The sequence below is a fragment of the Diabrotica virgifera genome, chromosome 7 (assembly GCF_917563875.1).
Source record: "Diabrotica virgifera virgifera chromosome 7, PGI_DIABVI_V3a".
Classification (NCBI taxonomy): Eukaryota; Metazoa; Arthropoda; class Insecta; order Coleoptera; family Chrysomelidae; genus Diabrotica; species Diabrotica virgifera.
In genome coordinates, this window is record NC_065449.1 from 247,394,242 (window position 1) to 247,416,677 (window position 22,436).

General features: G+C 31.9%; 1 protein-coding gene across 2 annotated transcripts in view; it reads left to right on the forward strand.

Annotated features, from left to right (window-relative positions):
* The first annotated feature begins 1,524 nt into the window (after positions 1-1,524).
* The window catches only part of LOC114326065 (uncharacterized), an 87,240-nt gene continuing 66,328 nt past the window's right edge, over positions 1,525-22,436 (forward strand). For both annotated transcript variants that reach the window (XM_028274260.2, XM_028274261.2), the window contains exon 1: positions 1,525-1,657. In XM_028274260.2, the coding sequence (XP_028130061.2) occupies positions 1,637-1,657 (21 nt within the window). In that variant the 5' untranslated portion in view covers positions 1,525-1,636. The remainder of the gene's footprint in view (positions 1,658-22,436) is intronic.

Consider the following 22,436-nt stretch of genomic DNA (forward strand, 5'->3'; position numbering starts at 1 on the left):
TCTCTAATACTACTGGCGAGACAACAACGAACAACGAGTCGGACAACATTTCTATTTCTGATAATTTTCGGGAGGGGCCGTTCCGTAAATATAGAGGTTTCTAAACTTTGGCGCGTCTGACAACTGGAGTACCTACCCTCAAAAATTTGTCTCACAATATGTATTACCAGTAAGCTGTACGTTTTTTTATCAAACAATCATGCAAAAAAAAATCATCATTTATGGCTCCATAATGAGCCCCCACCAAAATTTAGAAACCACTATATTTACAACCCCCCACCCCCGAAATTTTTCTAAAAAAAGTCTAGTCCTACTAGGTCAGGTTAGAGCCGATTACCTTTGATATTTGTAGGAAGAATGTATATCTGTAATCAGTAGTGTTAAAGTATTTAGTAATCAACGAAGTAGTACTACAATGAATAATTACAATATAAGAATTATTTTGAAAATGTAACTTTAACTTTTCCTAAAAAAGAGAAATTGGGAAAAATGGCCATGTCAATTTTTAAGACAGCTTAAATTTCCTTATGTCAGCGATGAAGGATGGCATAAATCGATGAAACAATGAAGAAAAAAGGTGATGTTTTGAAGTTTAAAAAAATTGTTTAAAAAATGTCTGCTTAAAAATAACGCCAGACACAAACCTGATTTGTTTAAGGGGGGCATTTTTGAACAGGAATCCGCAAAGACACCAAATTAGAAATATTTTCCTACAGGAGCGGCGTCACAATATGGAATAATCAGACTTGTAGTTTTACAGGATATCGTGATTTTTACTTTTAAAAACTGGTCCCTTCCAGTTCCTGACCTCAGATCGCTGGTATATAATTTTGCTTTAATTTTTGTTGTGCATATTTCCTTCCTTTTATAATGGGTTTCATAAGTTTGGCATAATTTATTATTAATATTTAATTATAAATATAAAAATAACAGTGGTTGTCTTTCTTTCAAATAACGCTGGTGTTTATTTATTTATTTCATTATTTTTTGATATTTCTTGCTTGAAAACCGAACTGTCTAAATTATCCCTTGAAATACCAAAAACATCTATACGAAAGTTTGTTTTGATAAAAAGTCATTTTCCTTTATTATGTCTAAATTCAAATAAAGATTTTACTAAAAATAAATAAAATATGAAAAAACTCACAAAATGCATAATAACTCAAGAAATATTTAAATATGAGTTGGTTAGAAGATCTTGAACAATACGACCTCGTTTAAATAAATTATTAATCGAATATGAACATATATTATTACAAGATTATAATTATTATTAGTAGAAAAATCATTATTAGGTATCTTTGAGCGTTTTCAAAAACACAAAATATTAGCAATAGCGCATTTTAGTAAATAAAAAGAATATATAACTATGTATTTTGTCATTTTTTGAACACCCTGTATCTAATAAAATTGCATTCTAATCCACCTGGCGATTTTTAGGAAACAATTTATGAAGTATAGAATGTAATATTATTAAACCACCTTCGCCAAAATGGTTTGTTTTGGTTAGGATTGATCTGCTCATTGACTGCTTCAAACAAAGGAGAAATGGTAAAGTATATAAATCGCGGTAGAGCGGGTACAGCGTTTATTTCTGCGGTTTTGTTACTATAGTGATTTGTGCAGTGTTAGTACCATGACTTTGACAATCAAATTGGTGAGTACACGATTTTTACTATATGAATACTTTATACAAATTTAAAAAATCCACAAGGAAGTGAATTTTCTGTAGTCGGTTGTGTACCATAAATCATAGAATTTTAATAAAAAAATGTTATTAAAAAATCTTATATGAAAGGTATATTTATTTAAAAAAACCCTTTTGGGTTACATCACAGTACGTTTTTGGAATGAAAATTCCATTTGTACCTGCTACCATCTAAGTTGTTCTAAGTTGTTAGGTTCTACCTAGTTTAGAGAGGTTCTTTCCAGGCCAGCAACCCCTAATTGGAAGTTTTACGTTTCCATGAAGAACATCACCTCAAAATTTAAAGATCCTTTAATATTATTAGCCACAATGTAATATAAAAACAATTTTATAACATTTAAAGGATTTTCACCCTTAAATTTAGTGGCTTTAACCATGTATACCCTGTAGTAGCACTGAAAATGGGAATTTCATTCCGAAAACATTCTACGATATACTAAGCCCGAAAAGGTTCTTTTAATAAATATAGTTTTATAAAGGATTTTTTAATAAAAAACCATTTACAGATTTTTCGATTTAAATTTTTAAAATTTAATTAAAATATGTAGAAAATATTGTTCATATACAGGGTGTCCCGGAAAGATTGGTCATAAATTATACCACAGATTGTTGGGTAAAACTAGGTTGATTGAACCTCACTTACCTATATACAATAGTGAACACAAAAAAAGTTACAGCCCTTTGAAGTTACAAAATCGATTTTTTTTTTATATATCGAAAACTCTAAAAGATTTTGGATTGAAAATGGACATGTGGCATTCTTATGGCAGGAACATCTTAGAAAAAAACAATAGGGAACAAAAATTTTATGGGGTTTTGTTCCCTTAAACCGCCCCCACCCCCCCAAACTTTTGTGTACGTTCCAATTAAATTATTATTGTGGTACCATTAGTCAAACACAATATTTTTAAAACTTTTTTGTCTCTCAATATTTTTTCGATAAGCCAGTTTTTATCGAGATGCAGCTTCTTTTTTAATACGTTTACATCAAAATTTTATGGGGGTTTCGTTCATTTACACCCCCTAAATGTTTGTGTACGTTCCAATTAAACTATTATTGCGGTACCATTAGTTACACACAATATTTTTAAAACTTTTTTTTGGTCTTAGTATTCTTTCGATAAGGCGATGTATTAGTCTTAGTATTCTTTCGACCTTTTATCGAGATGTGGGTTCTTGTTTAATATGGTTCAAAATATACCTAAAAAATGTAAATTGAAAAAAATTTTCAGGTTACCAGGTCTCTATAATACCAAAATACACCTATACAGTGAGCACGTAAAGGTTGGAATAAATTCATTTTCTCAAGAACGGACGATTTTGGAAAAAAATCCCGAAACAGGTCAATTTTTATTTTTAAATTACGACTTTTTGGCATATATATCATACTAGTGACGTCACCCATCTGGGCGTGATGACGTAATCGATGATTTTTTTTAAATGAGAATAGGGGTCGTCTGATAGCTCATTTGAAAGGTAATTCAATTCTTTATTCAGTAATATAAACATTAACATAATTATTTATACAGGGTGCCCAAAAAAAATTTTTTTAATTAAATTTATTGAAACAAAAAGAAGAATGTGTCCAATAATAAATATTCAGAATTCATATTCAATATTGAACAGAATTATTTTATCACCCAGTAGACCGCACGAATTTATTTATTGTATATTCACGCACGTAGATTAATTAGTTTAGATACAAATTGGTCAATTATCAACAATATAATTTGGAAATGTCACGAAACTGCTGACAAAAGTAGAATTATTTACATTAATTAGATATACAAATCACGGGGGACTAGCGTCACCTATGACCCAATTTAAGCTTCTATAAAACTAGGCTCTTGGGCCTAGAAAGAGAGTTCTCATTCAGTCTTCAGCTAATCGCGTATCATTTATCAGTTACAGTGTTCGGCGGTTCTCCCGGGATTGAAATATATCCTTGTGTTCGTCTATATCAATAAACGTATTTATCGCTACTCCTACATCCTACGTATTTACACAGAATGTGTGTAATTTATTTAATTCAAAATACATTTTACTGCTATCAGAAAACAGGAAAAAATGTTTATTTGGCAAATAAATATTGTTTTTTGCTTAAATTCAATATTAAAGCAGCCACCCACTAGCCTCGTGACAATTTGAACAATTAATTTAAGCGAAAAGCAATGATTATTTTGCAAATACACATTTTTTTTTGTTTTCTGAGAGCAGTAAAATGTATTTTGAAATAAATAAATTACATACATTCTTCTTTTTATGCCAATAAATTGAATCCAAAACAATTTTTTTTGACACCCTGTATAAATAATTCTGTTAATGTTTATATTACTAAATAGAGAATTGAATTACCTTTCAAATGAGCTATCACACGATCCCTATTCTCATTTAAAAAAAATCATCGATGACGTCATCACGCCCAGATGAGTGAAGTCACTAGTATAATATATATGCCAAAAAGTCGTAATTTGAAAATAAAAATTTACCTCTTTCGGGATTTTTTTCCAAAATCGTTTGTTCTCGAGAAAATGAATTTATTCCAACCTTTACGTGCTCACTGTATACACTAAATAAATTATTACCAGGTCTCTATAACCATACTTAACCATATACAAAATATGTGGTGGATTTGATAAATATTCAAAATATCTCGATAAAAACTGGCTTTTCGAGAAATTACTTAGAGGCAAAAAAGTTTTATAAACATTATGTTCAACTAATAGTACTGCAATAATAATGTACTAGGAATATACACAAAATATAAGGGGGTTTAAGGGAACAAAACCACCATAAATTTTTTATGTGGTGCACAAATTTCACTACAATTTTTTTTAAGATGTTCCTGCCATAAGAATGGTACATGTCCATTTTGAATAAAAAATCTCTAATAGTTTTCGATATATTGGAAAAAATTGATTTTCATTTTGTAATTTCAAAGGGCTAAAACTATTTTATGTGCACATTTGTACTAAGGTAAGTTAGGCTCAATCAATCTATTTTTGACCCCAGAATCTGTGGTATATTTTATGACCAATCTTTTCGGGACACCCTGTATATGTTGATAAAATATGTAGAAAATATTGAGATTTCAAAAAAAATTTTCGAAATTGTTACACATTAGTTATCGTAAAAAGTGTTTGGTTGGGAAAAAACATTACAATAATTGTACGAAAAATCTTGAACATTGTGCAAAAGACATATTTTAAACAAGATATTTTTTTATTTTATTTTTTTGCAAAAAAATGTGTGTGTACTTTGTACGCACGTAAGAAGTTATACTTCTATTATATGATATGATTTAAACGAAATTAATATACTTTTTATTTATATTTTGTTTAAATATTAAACTAATTTATACTTACTACTTCTCAAACATTTTTATTAGAACAGTGCCAAAAATTAAAATAATAAAAGAATAAAACACACACAAACACATTAAACAAGCCACAAATGATGTCTGAACATTAATTGTCGAAAATTTTTTTAACTAAATACGTATTTTCTGAAAATACAATTATATAATAAATATACTTACAATCATAAAATGTATAAAAAAAAACAAAAAAGAAAGTTTCTATCGGGACTCGAACCAACGCTGATAAGAGCGGTTGGTATTGGAATTCATTCGCCTTCTCCGCTTAGCCACGGACACTATGTGTCATTATTTACGAAGATCGACTCACTAAACGGATTAAACCTGTGATATTTTGATATTTTGAAAATTGATCAAATTATTTTAATTTTGAATTGAAATGATTTAGAATTGAAAATATATAAATATATTAGGTGAATAGAATATATTAGGTGAATATTGATAGAAATTTTGATGGTAATCAAATTATATAAATAAAAGTATTACATACTATGTATTTTGGCAGATCAAATAGGTAGGTTTATACCCATGATACATTAACAATTATTACGTACCTGTTGCTTTTAAAAACTATTTAAAAGTCACTACAATATTATAAACTTTTTTGTTTCTGTCCTCACAACAATAAAACTAATATATTATACATTTGTTTACCTTTACCTTTACCTTCAAACCACAGCTGCCATATCGGATAATTTTTGACATGTCATTTGAACATCCAATCAGAACAAAGTTATAATGCGCATGCGCCGGGCTGATAGGTTTTAACATATAAAAAAATCACCCTCTATCGCCGGTAAAGAAGTATAACTTCAAAAATTTAAAAACTATGATAAAATGCGGTACTACAGTAAAACCTTCCAATAGCGCCTACTCTCAGAGAATCAGAAGATGGTTGCTTAATAGAAGTGGTAGTTTAAGAGAGAAAATTAAAGCATCTGATCTACTTTTTACGTTATTTATCTACATATTAATTATAATTTTAATTAATGGTCATCAGTTCGGTTTTAGCCAAAAGCACGGCACAACTAAACAAGTGCATAGGGTGGTATAAAGATACAATCAGCTTTCCAGGAAAAGAGTTGTTTCCTGGATGTTAATCAAGCTTTTGACAAGGTCTGGAATCCAGAATTGTTATTCAAACTGAAGAAAGAAATGTCTCAGATGCTATATACGGTACTAAAATCATACTTTAAAGAAAGGCTATGTTATGCAAGATACGAAGAAAGTGTGTCTAACATCCACAACATAAATGCTGGGGTCTAACATCCACAACATAAACTTTACGGCTGCTTTTCCAACTGGAGAAGACTCTACAATCGCAAAATTCGCAGATGACACTGCAATTCTGGTAAAAAACCCCGATACCATACAGGTAGCTAAAATATTGCAACAATACATACATTTAATTGAAATATGGGCTAACAAATGAAAGATAAAGATCAACGAAGCAAAATCAGTTAACGTAGTATTCACTAAATGCCACAAAGAAACACCGAATATCCTAATGTATAACAAGAAAATTCCTAAAAATGATACTGTAAAATACCTTGGATTACACATTGACAAGGAACGAACATGGAGAACACACATCTGGATGAAGAGGAAGCAATTAGAAATAGAATGCAAAAAACACTACTGGTTACACGGCCGTAAATCCACCTTATCCTTATCTAACAAAATATTAGTGTATAAAGCAATTATCCGGCCCGTCTGGACATAAGGGATTGAACTGTGGCAAACTGCAGCAGACAACAACCTATCAATACTACAGCGATTTCAATCAAAGATTCTTCGTGTCATCACAAATGCACCGTGGTTCATACCAAATACAGACATTTACAGGGACTGATCGTCAAATGCAGTTATAAATATTTCAAACGACTGGAAAGCACCGCAACGAATTAACATTGAATTTATTAGACAACTCCACATGACTCAACTGAACATTAGAACTCCTCTTGACTTACCATTTAGAAAATAAGTGTCTATATGTACTTATACTTAGTTTAGTTATTAGTAATAAACCCTCAGAGTTGATAGTCATTGGACTTAAACTCTTCTTACATATTCACATGTTATGCTTAGTGTTATTTACACAAAGCTGCTTGGTGTTACTTACTATGATGTAACAGTATTTTAAGTGTATTTTAAAACAAATAATAAAAATTGATGCTAATTTTAATTTATCAGAGACATACTTAAATGAACACAACCAAAATAATTTAAGAAGAGATTGCATACTTTTTTTTGACACACTGTATAGTATTTTTTTATTTTTTTAAATAATCTAAAATTATTGATTTTTTCATACTTTTAATTTATTTTTCAAAAATTCAGATTCACATTGTATTAAGTGGGGGAGGGTATGGTTGGGAATCAACATTTCAATCACATTTTTGAAATGATTTTTTTAAACTATGGTAGAGTTATTTTATTTTTAAATTAAATAAACATATTCAGTATGTACAATCCAAAGAATATTCAAAAAAAATTCAAGGCAAAATAATGGAAAATAAGCCGGTGGCAAATTTTTGCACACACCTCAAAAAAAAATGGATTTTGCGGTGGACACCTGAACCTCGGTCATTTAAAAGAAAATATTCAAAAAGTGTGGAATATTTAAAAAAAATATGCAATATTTTAAAATTATCATGAAGTGAAATTTTTTTGTAGTGCAATCCTTATAATTTAAGAAATGGAATATGTTTAAGTGATCAGGGCGTATAAAGAGTAGATATCTATGTTAGTAATATAAATCCCTGACTCATTCCCTTACTCACCAGCGACATCGTACCATTTGTACTGTAAAACAATATATGATATTAATTCTACTGAACCATTTACAATGCGTATTATTTTGCCTAGGCGCAAAATTTCGGGCCAATGCTTTTTAAATGCACTCATTTTTTTCGAATCCTGAGAAAACTAATAAATATTTTTGAAAGAAAAACTAAGAATTAAAGATTACATCATTACCGAGGCCCTAAAGTCCCTTAGAATAAACAAAAGGTGTCTTTTAAATGAGATATTTAAAATTAAAAATTACATAAATTTTCTTTTTTTCACCCCTGTAACTTATTAAAACAGACGTTATAGAAGTTTTCAGGGACTTTCTGCCTTCGGTAATAATATAATCTTTCATTCTGCGTTTAAATTTTTCAAAAATACTTATTAGTTTCCTCAGGAATCTAAAAAAATGAATGCATTTAAAAAGCGTTGGCCCGAAAGTTTGCGCCTATGCTCTTAAGTATGTTTTGAGACAAAAATTAAAGGAATAAGATCGCAAATCTACATTTTGATTCAAAACAGCACTTGTACTTCTAATATATGTTTTACTAAAAATAGCAGTATTTAAAAAAAATAAGAATGAGAATATAAGCGAATATTGCGTTTATTTTAAATAAAACATAGCATTCAAATCTTCTCTTCTCTTCTCTGATGTCTCCTTCAGGGCTTACCTAAGGGTCTCAGTCTCCTGAGCCTCCAGATCTCTTCACTACACTGTTCAGTACTCTTTGCGCAGTTGCTTTAAATGGGGTAGGCGCAGGCGCAAAATTTAGGCTCCTATTTGTTTTAGATACATTTATTTTTTTCGAATCCTGAGAAAACTAATAGTTATTTTTGAAAAATTTAAACGCAGAATGAAAGACTACATTATTACCGAGGTGCGAAAGTTACTGAAAAATGCTATAATGTATATTTTAATAAGTTACAGGGGTGAAAAAAAGAGAAAATTTAGTGTGATTTTTAATTTCAAATATTTCATTTAAAATAAATTTTATTTATTCTAAAGGACATTAGGCCTTCGGTAATAATATAATATTTCATTTCGAGTTTAAATTTTTGAAAAATAGTTTTTTCAGTATTCGAAAAAAATGAAAGCATTTAAAACACATTGGAGACGAAATTTTGCACCTACCCCCTTAAGGCAACTGTGCAAATTAGTATGCATTAAGGCTATACTAAAATCACAATAAAGATGCACTACAAATAAACAAACCAAGGCACGTTGAATGTTATGGGGAGCACTCTCGAATCGTGATTTACAATGTATGTATATTAAACTTTGTATAAAAGCATGATTTAAAAGGCATAAACATTTTAAATTATAATTTGAGAGTGCTCCTCGTATCTGAGAGACTCAACGTATCTTCGTTTGTTTATTTCTAATGCATCTTTATTGTGATTGTGGTATAGACATTTGTACGAATAACAAAAAAATTGGTATGTTTAAATTTAAAATGCTTTGTTGTGAAATATAGTTTTTGGATGCCGAAGAAAAAGAAAATCAATACCGAACAAAAAGCGAAAGAGAATAAATAATATGTGCTGGTACATGATTAAGAAAGGAATAACTTCTAAATGAAATAATGCGATAACAAATCGACATATAAAAATACATAAAAGACTTAAACATCATTTTGCTATAAATTGATAATATAAAACACGTTTTGCAAAGTACTTACCAATTCGCTTGAAGAATCATTATCGGAACCGGAAGACTGCTACACATCCTGAGAACTCAACGGGCAGGCCTATGTTCAGCACAGTACTATGATAAATCGTCACATTCATCGGTATATCATCCGCAACCGCACTATGTATAAGATTATTATATTTATAAGGATTGAAATGGATAATTTATAATAATATTATTATAGAAATCTCTTAAATGATTACACAAGTTCCGTTGTTCATCCCGAATATTGTTAACATGATTTAACTGTTGATATGCATAATAAATTTAAAATTTTTACCGGCACAAAACGTTGTTAACAGTACCACACAAGAAACGATCAACAACGTAGTCAGAAATATACTAAAAAGTCAAAATCAGTTGACCAAACACATGATTCATTTCACAAAAAGTCTTTGCTTATCGTAAATACAAGTTATGTACCTATCGCTTCATTTTATATTAGACAAGGGCATTTAGCACAAAATAAAATCGATTTTTAAATATAGCACCTACAGACTTGCAGTTTTTTGAATTAGGTTCAGGATGACGACAGAAAAAAGTCTAATATAAAAAAATGGGTGGAAATGCATAATAATTGCACTTTAAAGTGCATAAAATGCATCAAAAAGTGCATAAACCTGTCAAAATCAATACACTATGGACCAAATTGTTATTCGGGGGCTTTTTGGGGTCGCTAAATAGGAATACGCCATCAGAACCGACCCCCGGATCACCTGGTGCTCAAGGTCACGGCAAAGGACGCCATCTTCTGTAGTTTCGAGGGTTTTCGGCATTAAATTGATGCAAACGGATTACTCGGGGGGTTTTTGAGGTCGCTAAACACCAATATGCCATCAGAGTTGACATCCGGAGTACCTGGTGCTCAGGGTCACTACTAAGACATGTCATCTTCTGGAGTTTCGAGGGTTTTCGGCATTAAATTGATGCAAATGAATTACTGAGATCGCTAAACACGAATACGCAATCAGAACCTACCTCCAGAGCACCTGGTGCACTGGGTAACTGCCAGGGACGTCATCTTCTGGAGTTTCGAAGGTTTTTGGTATTTAATTGATGTAAATGGTTTACTGGAAGGTTTTTGAGGGCGCTAAATACGAATATGCCATCAGAACCGACCACCGATACACACCTTGTACCAAAGGTCACTGCAATGGGCGTCATCTTCTGGAATTTCGAGGGTCTTCGGTACTACATGATGCAGACAGATTACTCATTGGTTTTTGTATTTGCTTAACACAAATATGCCATCAGAGTTGACATCCGGAGTACCTGGTGCCCAGAGTCACTACTAAAACACGTCATCTTCTGGAGTTTCGAGAGTTTTCGGTATTAAATTGATGCAAATGAATTACTCAGATCGCTAAACACGAATACGCAATCACAACCGACCTTCAGAGCACCTGGTGCACTGGGTCACTGCAAGGGACGTCATCTTCTGGAGTTTCGAAGGTTTTTGGTATTTAATTGATGCAAATGGTTTACTGGAAGGTTTTTGAGGGCGCTAAACACGAATATGCCATCAGAGCCGACCACCGATACACACCTTGTACCAAAGGTCACTGCAATGGGCGTCATCTTCTGGAATTTCGAGGGTCTTCGGTACTACATTGATGCAGACAGATTACTCATTGGTATTTGTGGTTGTTAAACACAAATACGTCATCAGAACAGACACCGGTGAACCTGGTGCCTAAGGCACGTCATCTTTTAGTACTAAATTGATGCAAACAAATTACTCTTGTGTTTTTGAGAGCTAAAGAGTTTAAATACCTGAAGGCGGTAATCACAGATGAAAACCACACAGAAAAAGAGGTTTCACCAAGGATAACTGAGGACAATAGCAGACAATATAAATTAAGACTGTACATGTCAGGCCAGTTGTTATATGTATATGGAAGTGAAACGTGGACCCTTCATCAGCGGGAAAAAAATAGTTGCTGGTATTTGAAAGGAATGTTCTGAGAAAGATATTTGGCCCTTGAGGAGATGAATTTACAGAAGAGTGAAGAAGACGTCGCAATGCTGAATTGGAGATTCTGTATGGTACTGAAAACATCGTCAGAGTGTTAAAGACAGTGTTCGTCTCCATCGATGCTAATATAATTTTTCCGTATCTGTTATATAATGTATACGGTTTTCAGACTACTATTTTGCCTAACAATATAATTACGCGTTTCTACGTGTATCGCATTACCAACAATTTGGATGTACCTAAGTGTATTACGCAGAAACGAAAACGAGCAATTATTTATTTTGCTTTAATTACTGGACTAATTATAAAAACAAATACGTGCAACAAAGCATGATAATGAGTAATGAAACTATATATAAGAAATGCGGAATTCCTGATGGTTTTATTAACGCTATAAAATTATAATTATTTATGCTGTTACTGTGTCCAAGATACAGTATAAAATGCGCAGACGATTTAATTTACAGGAAAATGCAAATTTTTTATTAGAATCAATAAAAAGTAATTAAAAAATTGATGAGTGATATAATATTCTTGAACTACTAAGTGGAGCATAGAGCTTTAGTGAAAACACGCCATCGGGTTCTATTTTGTGCTAAAGCCCTTACCTCATTCCAAGACTTTCCTTGACCTCTTATCTCGTCCATGATGGATCCTCTCCAAGTTTGTGCTGGGCAACCTCTTTTTCTTTCTCCTTGGGGATTCCACTCTAAGGCAATCTTTGCAATATTGGAACTATTTTTTCGGAGTGTGTGACCGATCAAACCCCACTTTCTGGATTTTATTTCATTTTCTACCCTCTTTTGTTGGGTTGGGAGTAGTAGATCTTCGTCTCTGATGATGTTTGGCCAGAAAATACGAACAATTCTTCGTAGACATTTCTTAACAAAGACCTGCAGTTTTTCTGTAAGGGTTTTTGCTACTTTCCAGGTTTCACATCCGTAGAGTAGAACTATTGACATACACATCATAGCTAACATTTCAAAGAAAAAAGTGATATTGTTCCGATTGTGCTTTTGCCTTGAACATGAATTTCACCCCTTCTCGCGCGGGGGTGAAAAAACATATGTTCAAAAAAGTTGCGAATAAATATGTTCATTTTTCAAAAAGAAAAAAAACAGCTTAGAAGTTTTTCGCAAATAGCTCAAAAAGTAAGAAATGTACAATATAAAGTCTGTATGTCCAGTAGAAAGCAGAGTTGAATCTATTGAAAAGTATCCATAAAGAAGCTTCATTTTTGTTTTTTTTTATGTTTATAACATTAAAAATAAGTACGTTACTCTCAAAATAATGTTGGTCCCTTTTTTTGGTAAAAAAATCGTGAAAATCACCCTCTAATTAGCATCCCAAACTGCAAGTTACTTTACTTATGTAGTGTTTATATGATTGAAGATTTATGGGTTCAAAATGTGTATCTTTGAAAAGGCTGTAGTTAAAAGGGCTTGAACGAGTAACTAATCACAAGTGTATGCAAATTTGGAACAGCTATATCTTACCCAATTTTTGTCTTATAGGAAAACAAAAAATTCAACATATTCAGAAAAGTCAAACCTACATTTTTTACTTTTTGAGATTTTTGAATAATAATTTTTAAGTTTCTTTTAAATGGAATTTTTTTCAACATTAAAAAGTAATTCTTTAAACCAAATTTTTTCAAAAATGACCACTTTGAACCGATGAAACTAAGATCATATAAATAATACATAATAATATTATGGTAAATGGTAAATGGTGAAGGGATAACGATTAATTTCATTTGGGATGTTTCCTCTTCATTAGGGGTGATTTTTACGATTTTTTTTTTATCAAAAAAGGGACCAACTTTATTTTTAAGCGTTAAACTTACTAACTTTTGATGCTAGAATCTTTTTTAAAAAATAAAAGTATAGCTTTCTTTAAACACTTTAAAGAAGTTTTAATGAGTTTTCCCCGAAAAATGCTTCATTTTTTGGTTATTTCACGTAGAGAAATTTGATTTGGAATTTGACGAATAAGAACCTACTTTTCATTAGCTACAACTCTACTTCTACTGGGTTTACCGACTTCATATACAAAACATTTTTTCACTTTTTTGTAAGCTCTATTTTTGCTAAGAGATTTTTTTTCCATAAAATACTTACTTTTTGAGTTATTTGCGAAACACCGTCTAAAAACGTGGTTCTTTTGTTGAAAAATGAACATATTTACTCGAAAATCACTCGAAAACTATTGAATTGGTGAAAAACTCGATCAAACCAAAGTTGCTTAGAATTAGTCAGTGCAGCCAATTCCGCAATTATTTTGAATGCATGTTTTTTCACAACCAAGAAGGGGTTAAACTCACTCTCAGGGCAAAAGGCAAAATCCCTGGCATATCAGCACAATATCCCTTTTTTTCTTTGACCTGTTAGCTATGTGTATGCCAAATTTCATGTCAATACAAGCAATTCTTTAAAATTCACAGCAAAAACCGTGAGTACATGGACTATTATTTGAAGACTAAAATATCAAAATGAAACAACCAGAATAAAATCATAACAAAATAAATTAAAATACCTAACTCCTGACATGTTCTCGCACATAAGAATCGGCAGTAACTGAATGATATGCTAATAAAATTTCGTGTGTATTTATACCTTCTTCTTCTTTAGGTGTCGTGTCTATGAAAATTTCTTTCGACCAATCCATCTCTTTCCCTACATTCTTCCTTGTATTATAAGGAGAAGTAGATGGTATTAAGGTTCTCTAATTATATCTCCGAAGTAATCTGTTTTTCTACTCGTTTTCTCCTGTTTATTTATATTTCTCAACTATTATTTTAAAATTAATTTTTGTTTTTTTTGCAATTTTTGACCCCGGGTTTTGGCGCCCCTAAAGGATGGCGCCCGTGTGCATTGCACACTTTGCACATATGGTAGCGGGGCCCTGGGCGTGCAGGAGAACGTATTATGGTGCAGACACTATAATTTTGAGCTTTACCGCCTTTATATAGTGTATTGGTAGGTCCATCAAAATAAACAGGCTGCGGTAGCTAGGCCACTTAGAGAGAATGAATGAGGTAGAGCCGTCAAAACACGTTTTTAACCAAAGACCAGTTAGAGTCAGGAGAAGAGGCAGGCCCAGAGCACGATTTAAGGACCAGATGGAAGACGAGTTAGGAGTATTAAGAGTAGGAAATTAAACAACCCAGGCGAAGGATAGGAAGAAATAGATGCTGATTCTAGAACAGGCGAAGACCCACCACAGATTGTAGAGCCAATGATGGTGATAAAATTATTGTCCCATCCTTCCATGGTAATCAGTCCCATCCCTAAGTTCTGCTGACCTCAGTTTTATGATGAGAAAACTGGAACAGGAATATACAAAGAATGGGATGGAAATAAACTTCCAGAGAACTGAACATCTAACAACGAAGAATGCAGAAATAAAACTTCTGGAAAAAGAACAATGGAACAACTAAATAACTAAACTAAATAAGATATAAAAATATACTAGGACAAACAAGAGACAGCATACGAAAATTGAACCGGGCACTGTGGGATAAGAACATCAATATAAAAACAAAAAGAAGAATATGTAACACCATGACCAGAAGTATCCTCACTTATGGGTGTGAAAATTGGACAATAAATTAGAAAACCAAAAACAAAATAAGAGCAACAAAGATGGAATTTCTAAGGAGAAGCTGCAGAGTAACAATAAGGCATAAAATAAATAACATAGAGACTATAAAATAATGGGAATGAACTCAGATATTATAGACTACATCAAACAGAAGAGATTAACCTGGTACGGATATGTCAGAAGAGCAGACAAGAAACATTGGATAAACAGAATAACAGAGTGGAGCCCGATAGGAAAAATAAAGAGAGACAGACCCCGAAGAGCTTTCAAAAATGAAGTGAGGGAAGCAATGGAAAGAAGAAATCTGCAGGAAGGGGCTGGCAAAAAACAGAAAGAACTGGAGAGAACGGTTGAGTGAAGCAATACAGTGAAAACTGTGGAAATCCTTAGTATATAGCAGGGGTGGGCAATCTTTTTTTGGTAAGGGCCAAAAAAGTTTTTGGTCTTTTATCAAGGGCCGCATTTGTTAAATTGACATATTAAAATTTTTAACTTTACTATAATTTTGATTAAATGACGTTCTTTGGGCTGTGAATTTGAATCCTAGCTTGGTAGCACATTTTTCTTTATAAAAAATTAATAAATAAAACTAATTTCTATCCTTGTGGGATCGGTACTCACTTGAGGGACAGCAGATGTTCGATCTTTCGAAATCGACTTTACCATGACAATGGCCTTTATTAGTTGTCGAGGCATTAAAGAGCGTATGCGCAAAATTTCGGACAAATGCTTTTTAAATGCATTAATTTTTTTCGAATCCTGAGAAAACTAATAAGTGTTTTTGAAAAATTTAAACGTAGAATGAAATATTACATTATTACCGAAAGCCGAAAGTCCCTGAAAACCTCTATAATGTTTATTTTAATAAGTTACAGGGGTGCAAAAAAGAGAACTAAGTGTGATTTTTAATTTCAAATATCTCATTCAAAATAAACTTTTGCGCCTGCTCTCTTAAGCTAAATGGAAATAAATACATAGTTCTTTTTTCCCGTTGCTATTAGCTATTTATATATTTAAAGAGAAATTTCGTGCTTAAATATATGGAAACGTCATTTAAATAAAAAATAAATAAACTTATAAATTTTAAAAATTCTTAGATTCCCTTCACTCTTTTTTAATAATGTTCTGAAGCTGTGGCTAATAAAGCCACAATTTAAGTTTGAAATTAAATAAGTATATTTGACGTTTCGACTTCCTTTTCGGAAATCGTTATCAAATTACGATTTTTGAAAAAAATTACGAATTCCGAAATGGAAGTCGAAACGTCAAATATACTTATTTAATTTCAAACTTAAATTGTGGCTTAATTCCCAAATAAAATATTAGGTACTGTTTTTGTTTTCTTTGAAAGACTTAAATAATAAAAAAATATTTCTGCTACATTATTTAATGACTTTAATGATGAAACATGAACGAATTCGAACTTTTTTATAAATATGATGAATAAATAGTTTCATTCAGTTTCATTTTAAAAGTTTCTGTGTGTATAAATTTGTGCTCTGCAATGTTATGTTTAAAATATTATTTAAATGATTATGTCCAGGTACAGACAAAATCGCATGGCCCTTCAAAACTTATAAATTTAGCAAATGTGTCGCAGTTTTTCATTTCTAAAAATAAAGAAATTACCTCCCTTAATTTGCAGCATATTTTAAGAATTTTTCCCAAGCTTATCCATCGAAAATGATTGTGGTATAAGTAAGACATCAGTGTGTTTTGTTTCTAACTCTTCCAAAAATGCTATGAATTCACAATGTTTAATCCTCGTTAACGAATAAAATTAACAATATTAGTTATTGAAACTTTCTGACTTTGTCTACATGCAAAATATTTTTGAAAAATACCAGATGATTATGCAGTGAAATAATAATAAATCAATTCTGGAAATTGTTCATGAGCATAATCTTTTTCTCAACATGCCAATATTTGCTCCTCTTAAATTTGGTGCTCTGTCAGTTTTTACACTTTTTATTAATTGCTTAAGAGGTAATTTATAGTTTTCCAAAAAATTCCTGACTACTTCAAAAGTATCGTTTCCTGCTGTTTGAGATTTCATGGATTCCGTTGATAACACTTCTTTATAAATATCCAAATCCGTATTAATTCCTCGAATAAATATTAATAACTGAGCTGTGTCAGTTCTATCAACACTTTCATCCAATAGAATTGAATACCACATCAAGTTACTTTCTAAAATAGATTTCGGTGGATTTTGTATAATTTTATTCATTATTTTAAGCCTTCAGACGACAGTCTTTCGGTATAAGCTCATATTTTTGAATTTTTTTTGTTCTTTTGGACATGAAATTCCTCTTGCTTTATCTAAACAATCTGTTATAAATTCACCATTGAGAATGGTTTGTTCTCTTTAATTAATTTTTGGGTAATTAAAAATTTTTTTATGTTTAGATCCAAAATGACGTTTTATGTTATATTTATTTACTTATTACATTACTACTAACAATAACTAAAAAACAATAATTCTTTAAATAAAAATAATTCACTTTTTCTGAGGGCCGCAGAAAAATGTCTAAAGGGCCGCATGTGGCCCGCGGGCCGCGCTTTGCCCACCCCTGGTATATAGTATATATAGTCATATAATTGCTGTTCTTCGCTTGTTCCGTCTCCGAAACTATTGTGTTATTTTTAAAGCGTTTTGTTATATCCTTAAGAATATTTTTATAATTATTAATGTATTATTGCAATGCATATTACTTATTATTAGAAGTAAGTAGAGATGATTATGATTATCCACAATGGGACGAGACTATTAACAGCGCATTTAATAGTGTCTACAATTATTTTACCACAATTCATAGCTGAGGACTCACTAATTATAAATGCACTATGATCACCCGTAATGATTTTCTACATGAAGAAACATTAGAAAAATATATGTTTCCTAGCTACCTTGAACGGCCGGATTTTTGTTGTGAGGATGATAAAAAGGTGTTATTAAAGTAATTAAGTAGTTTACCCATTATATTGTAAATCTATTTACAGGAATTTGATCATCGCTGAAATTTTTGTTTAAAAAAAGGTTATTTCTGGTGGATAAAATAATATGGCTATTAATTTAGATTACAATAATAACACGGTAGTCAGTTCTAAGGCCATCGGTACATAATTCGCAAATATTTTACGGCTATCCCTACTTTTTCTGTCTTTACACGGCAAATTACGTGTAGTAAAATTCACACTGGTATTGATATGTAAACATTACTAGAATGTCATTCTACTTGAGAATGTCATCAATAACTTAAAAAGATGGCTTTTGAATGTTCTTGGATAACTGTTATTTTTATAACTGCGCAAATTATTAATTCAGTTAATAAATGTGATAATTTTTTCACTAACTATGTATTCAGTGATTGTAATAATTAATGTGTACAACAAAAACTAATACTCAATCGAGAAAAGAGGAAAAGTGTTAAAGTGATTTTTTGAACATCTTTAACAACAAAATACTTTGATCACAGAATATATTATCCTGATGTATTCTCTGCTTGGATCTTCCACAAATAATACACAATAAATAACTTTTTCTTAGAGGAAACAGTAGCGATCAACAGGTAGCGAAAACGCGTTCAAAGATTGCGGCTGTAATTTTGAATATTTTTTCGAGATATTTGGTACACGTATTCGTAATATAATAAAGAATGGCGGTACAGAGCCCAATTTGAAAAATATATTAATATGTGGAAATTACTCTGTAATTAAATACAATATTAAAAAAACGAGCCTGTACCGCCATTAAGAAGAACAAAAAAATACACTTTCTTCAAATAAACTTTTTTATCCGATACCTAGATTTTGTGTCATTTTGGAACTACTAATGAAATAAAAAATTTTAGTAATTCCAAAATGACACAAAATTTAGGCATCGGATAAAAAAGTTCATTTGAAAAAAGTGTATTTTTTTGTTCTTCTTAATGGCGGTACGGGCTCTTTTTTTAATATTGTATTTAATTACAGAGCAGTTTCAACATATTAATATTTTTTTCAAATTGGGCTCTGTACCGCCATTCTTTATTATACATATTACGAATACGTGTGCCAAATATCTCGAAAAAATATTCAAAATTACAGCCGCAATCTTGGAACGCGTTTTTGCCACCTGTTGATCGCTACTGTTTCCTCTTAAATTCACGTCTTAAATCAATTATTTATCATATACACTATAATATATCAATATTATTTAATCACAAACTCAAAATATTCCCGATGCCATGTAAAATTTTTAAAATTGTCACTGTCTGACTGAGAATATCCTGACAATATTCTATTCGACTGAGTGCGTTGTAAGACAAAGATAGATTTAAAAAATATTACCACGGATATTGTGTCCATTTTTTTCGAATCCTGAAAAAAACAATAAATATTTTTGAAAAATTTAAACCCAGAATGAAAGACTAAATTATTACCGAGGGCCGAAAGTCCCTTAGAATAAATAAAAAGTTTATTTGGAATGAGATATTTGAAAATAAAAATCACTCTAAATTTTCTCTTAGTTTTTTACCCCTGTAAGTTATTAAAATAAACATTATAGAAGTTTTCAGGGACTTTCGGCCCTCGGTAAGAACGTAATCTTTAATTCTGCGTTTAAATTTTTCAAAAATTCTTATTAGTTTTCTCAGGGTTCAAAAAAAAATGAATCCCCATTTGAATGGCATTGCAGCCGAAAATACGTACCCATCCCCTTAAGGATATATTAAAACATTTACCAACAAACTAAGAACGGCTCTTATCTTACCACGAACCAATTGAGGTACCTTAACCTTTTTGCCTTCAAAATTGAACATAGGCCTTCCTTAACAGTTACCATTCCTATCTCTTTTTTGTCTTCTTGTCTGTTCTTTGGTTACTGCATATTCTCGTTAATTCTTCCTCGTATTCTCGTAAAGTCTTCCTATTTTTCTTTTTACATTTTAAGGTTTCCATTTTATGATTTATTCATTCCATCTTTCATCTCTTAGTCTTCCGATGCGCCTAGTGACCACTGTTTTATCTTTGTGATTATTGGTTTTGAGTTAAAGACTTTACCGTTACAGATTGAGTTAAACTTTTATCTTTAAACTTAATATTTTAAAGTATTGCACTTGCAAAATGGAAGAAAATCATAGCATGTGACGATAATATAATTTTATCGTCTAGAGTACGCCAATGAATTAAGTAAAACGTTTTTGTACCATCTCGGACGATATAAAAGTCGGAACGAAAAGCCTAGTTGATTATTATTCTTGGAGCGTTGATCGAAGAATAATAAACAACAGCGAGGTATAAGAGGTGAGTTTATGTAGGTAGTAGTTCCCGACCATTTACCGCTGTCGTGTTGGCGAGCTGAGCGAATCCGACAGTTTTCCTCTTACCTATCCTTTACCTATCCTTATACGAGCGGTGGTCGTATATCCCTAATATGTCTTTTCATCTGGCAAGCTGAGCGAGATTTTTCTTCTTCCATTTCCTTATACATTCGTGTCTTATTAATAAAAGCAATTCCTATTTCACGCGATCGTCAAAATCGTCACATCGGTCCAAACAGAAAGCTCAATACGTAGATTATAAATATATTTTATTAACGAAATTAACGAGTAATAAAGGCTAATTATCTTATCTTTTGTATGTTTTGATTCCAAATAAAAATGTCTTAAAAAGCGAACTCTTTTCTTCGACTGATTTAGTTACCTGGAACAACAACGCAACGACCTCGTTACAAGTATCTGCCAGAATATTATTAATTTTCTTATTCTTTTCCTTATTCCTTTTGTTGGGGTCTGTTTATTTTTCAAAGTGTCTCCAGTAAGTTGTCGTTCCATCGTTTTCATTGTTTTCCCACTGATCGTCTTTCTATTGGGTAACCGTCTCTCGCTGTTTTTACTGCTTTATTTATTGTCGTTCGGCTTATATGATTATTCCATTCTACTCTTCTTTATTACTTTCTTTCCTAGTCCTTGATGTTTCTCCACTTTGCATCTCCGTAGTATCGTGTATCTGTCCTTTTAGCTCTATTCCATAGTGTTCTATCATCATTTTTTTCAAGAGTTTTTATTTCTGCTGTTTCTAGCATTATTTTTGTTCTGTTCTGTGCCAGGTCGTGTTTCTGCCGCCTATATCATTATTGGTCTGATGAATGTTTTCTAAATTCTGCCTTGCATTTCTTCTCCGATATTTTTTTTCTCTATATTGTTTCAGCCAAGCATCTTGCGCCTCTGTTTGCTCTATTCACTTAAATCTCGTTATCTGTTTCGAGCTTTCCATAGCTAGATAATGTGATGCCTAGAAATTTAAACTCCATTCTTCTTCTTATTTTGGTACTGTCTCCTTTAGTGAAGGTTAGCGACTACACTGGTAAATCTGTATCTATCCAATGCAGCTCTAAACAAAGATGTTAAATCAAGGCCAGTCTAGTCTCTGATGTTTCTAAGCCATGAAACCTGGCGCCTATCGGGACCCCGTTTTCCTTCAGTCCTACCATGGATGATCAGTTGCGGGAGGCGATACTTTTCCTTTCTCATTATGTGTCCCAGGTAGCTAACTTTTCTAGCTTTGATGACCTTTAGCAGCTCCCTATGTGTACCTATACTCCTCAGAACATTTTCGTTTGTGGTGTGGGTTTTCCAAGGTATTTTCAAGATTCTCCTATAAAGCCACAGTTTAAAGGCTTCTAACTTATTCATCAGCGTTATGCTAAGTGTCCAGGTCTCTGTTCCATACAAAAGTATTGACCATACATAGCAATGGAGAAAACGACATCTAAGGTGAGATAATAATGCTACTGTTACAAAATAATATGTTCTTTTTGATAAAGCCTTGTCGGGTTTTATCATTGATATCATGATGATGATTGATGATCAGGCCATGTCATATATAAAAGATATTTGTATTTGTTTACGTATTCAAGCTGTTGGTGGTTCATATAAAATTGGAAGGGGTAAATTTTTGTCCTTTGATATTTTTATAACTTTGGTTTTCGCAGTTTTGATCTTCATCGCCATTTTTTCACAACTTTCAGTAACCCTATTTAACAGCATCTGGAGGCTATGGTTCCAATCAGTTATTAAAACAGTGTTATCTGCATAGCTAATGTTATTTACTGCATTATTCCTTGTTCTATTATACTATCTAACCATCCAGTTCCAACTATTTTAATGTGTTCCTTGCCAGGAGATCTAGAGATTCTAGATTGTCTGGCTGCCTATTGTGCTAGTTCATTTAGCATTACCCAGGGTGCACGTGTAGTATTCTACTACGGACGCGAACTAGCTTTACACCCCGCAACTTCGCAGAAATTTGG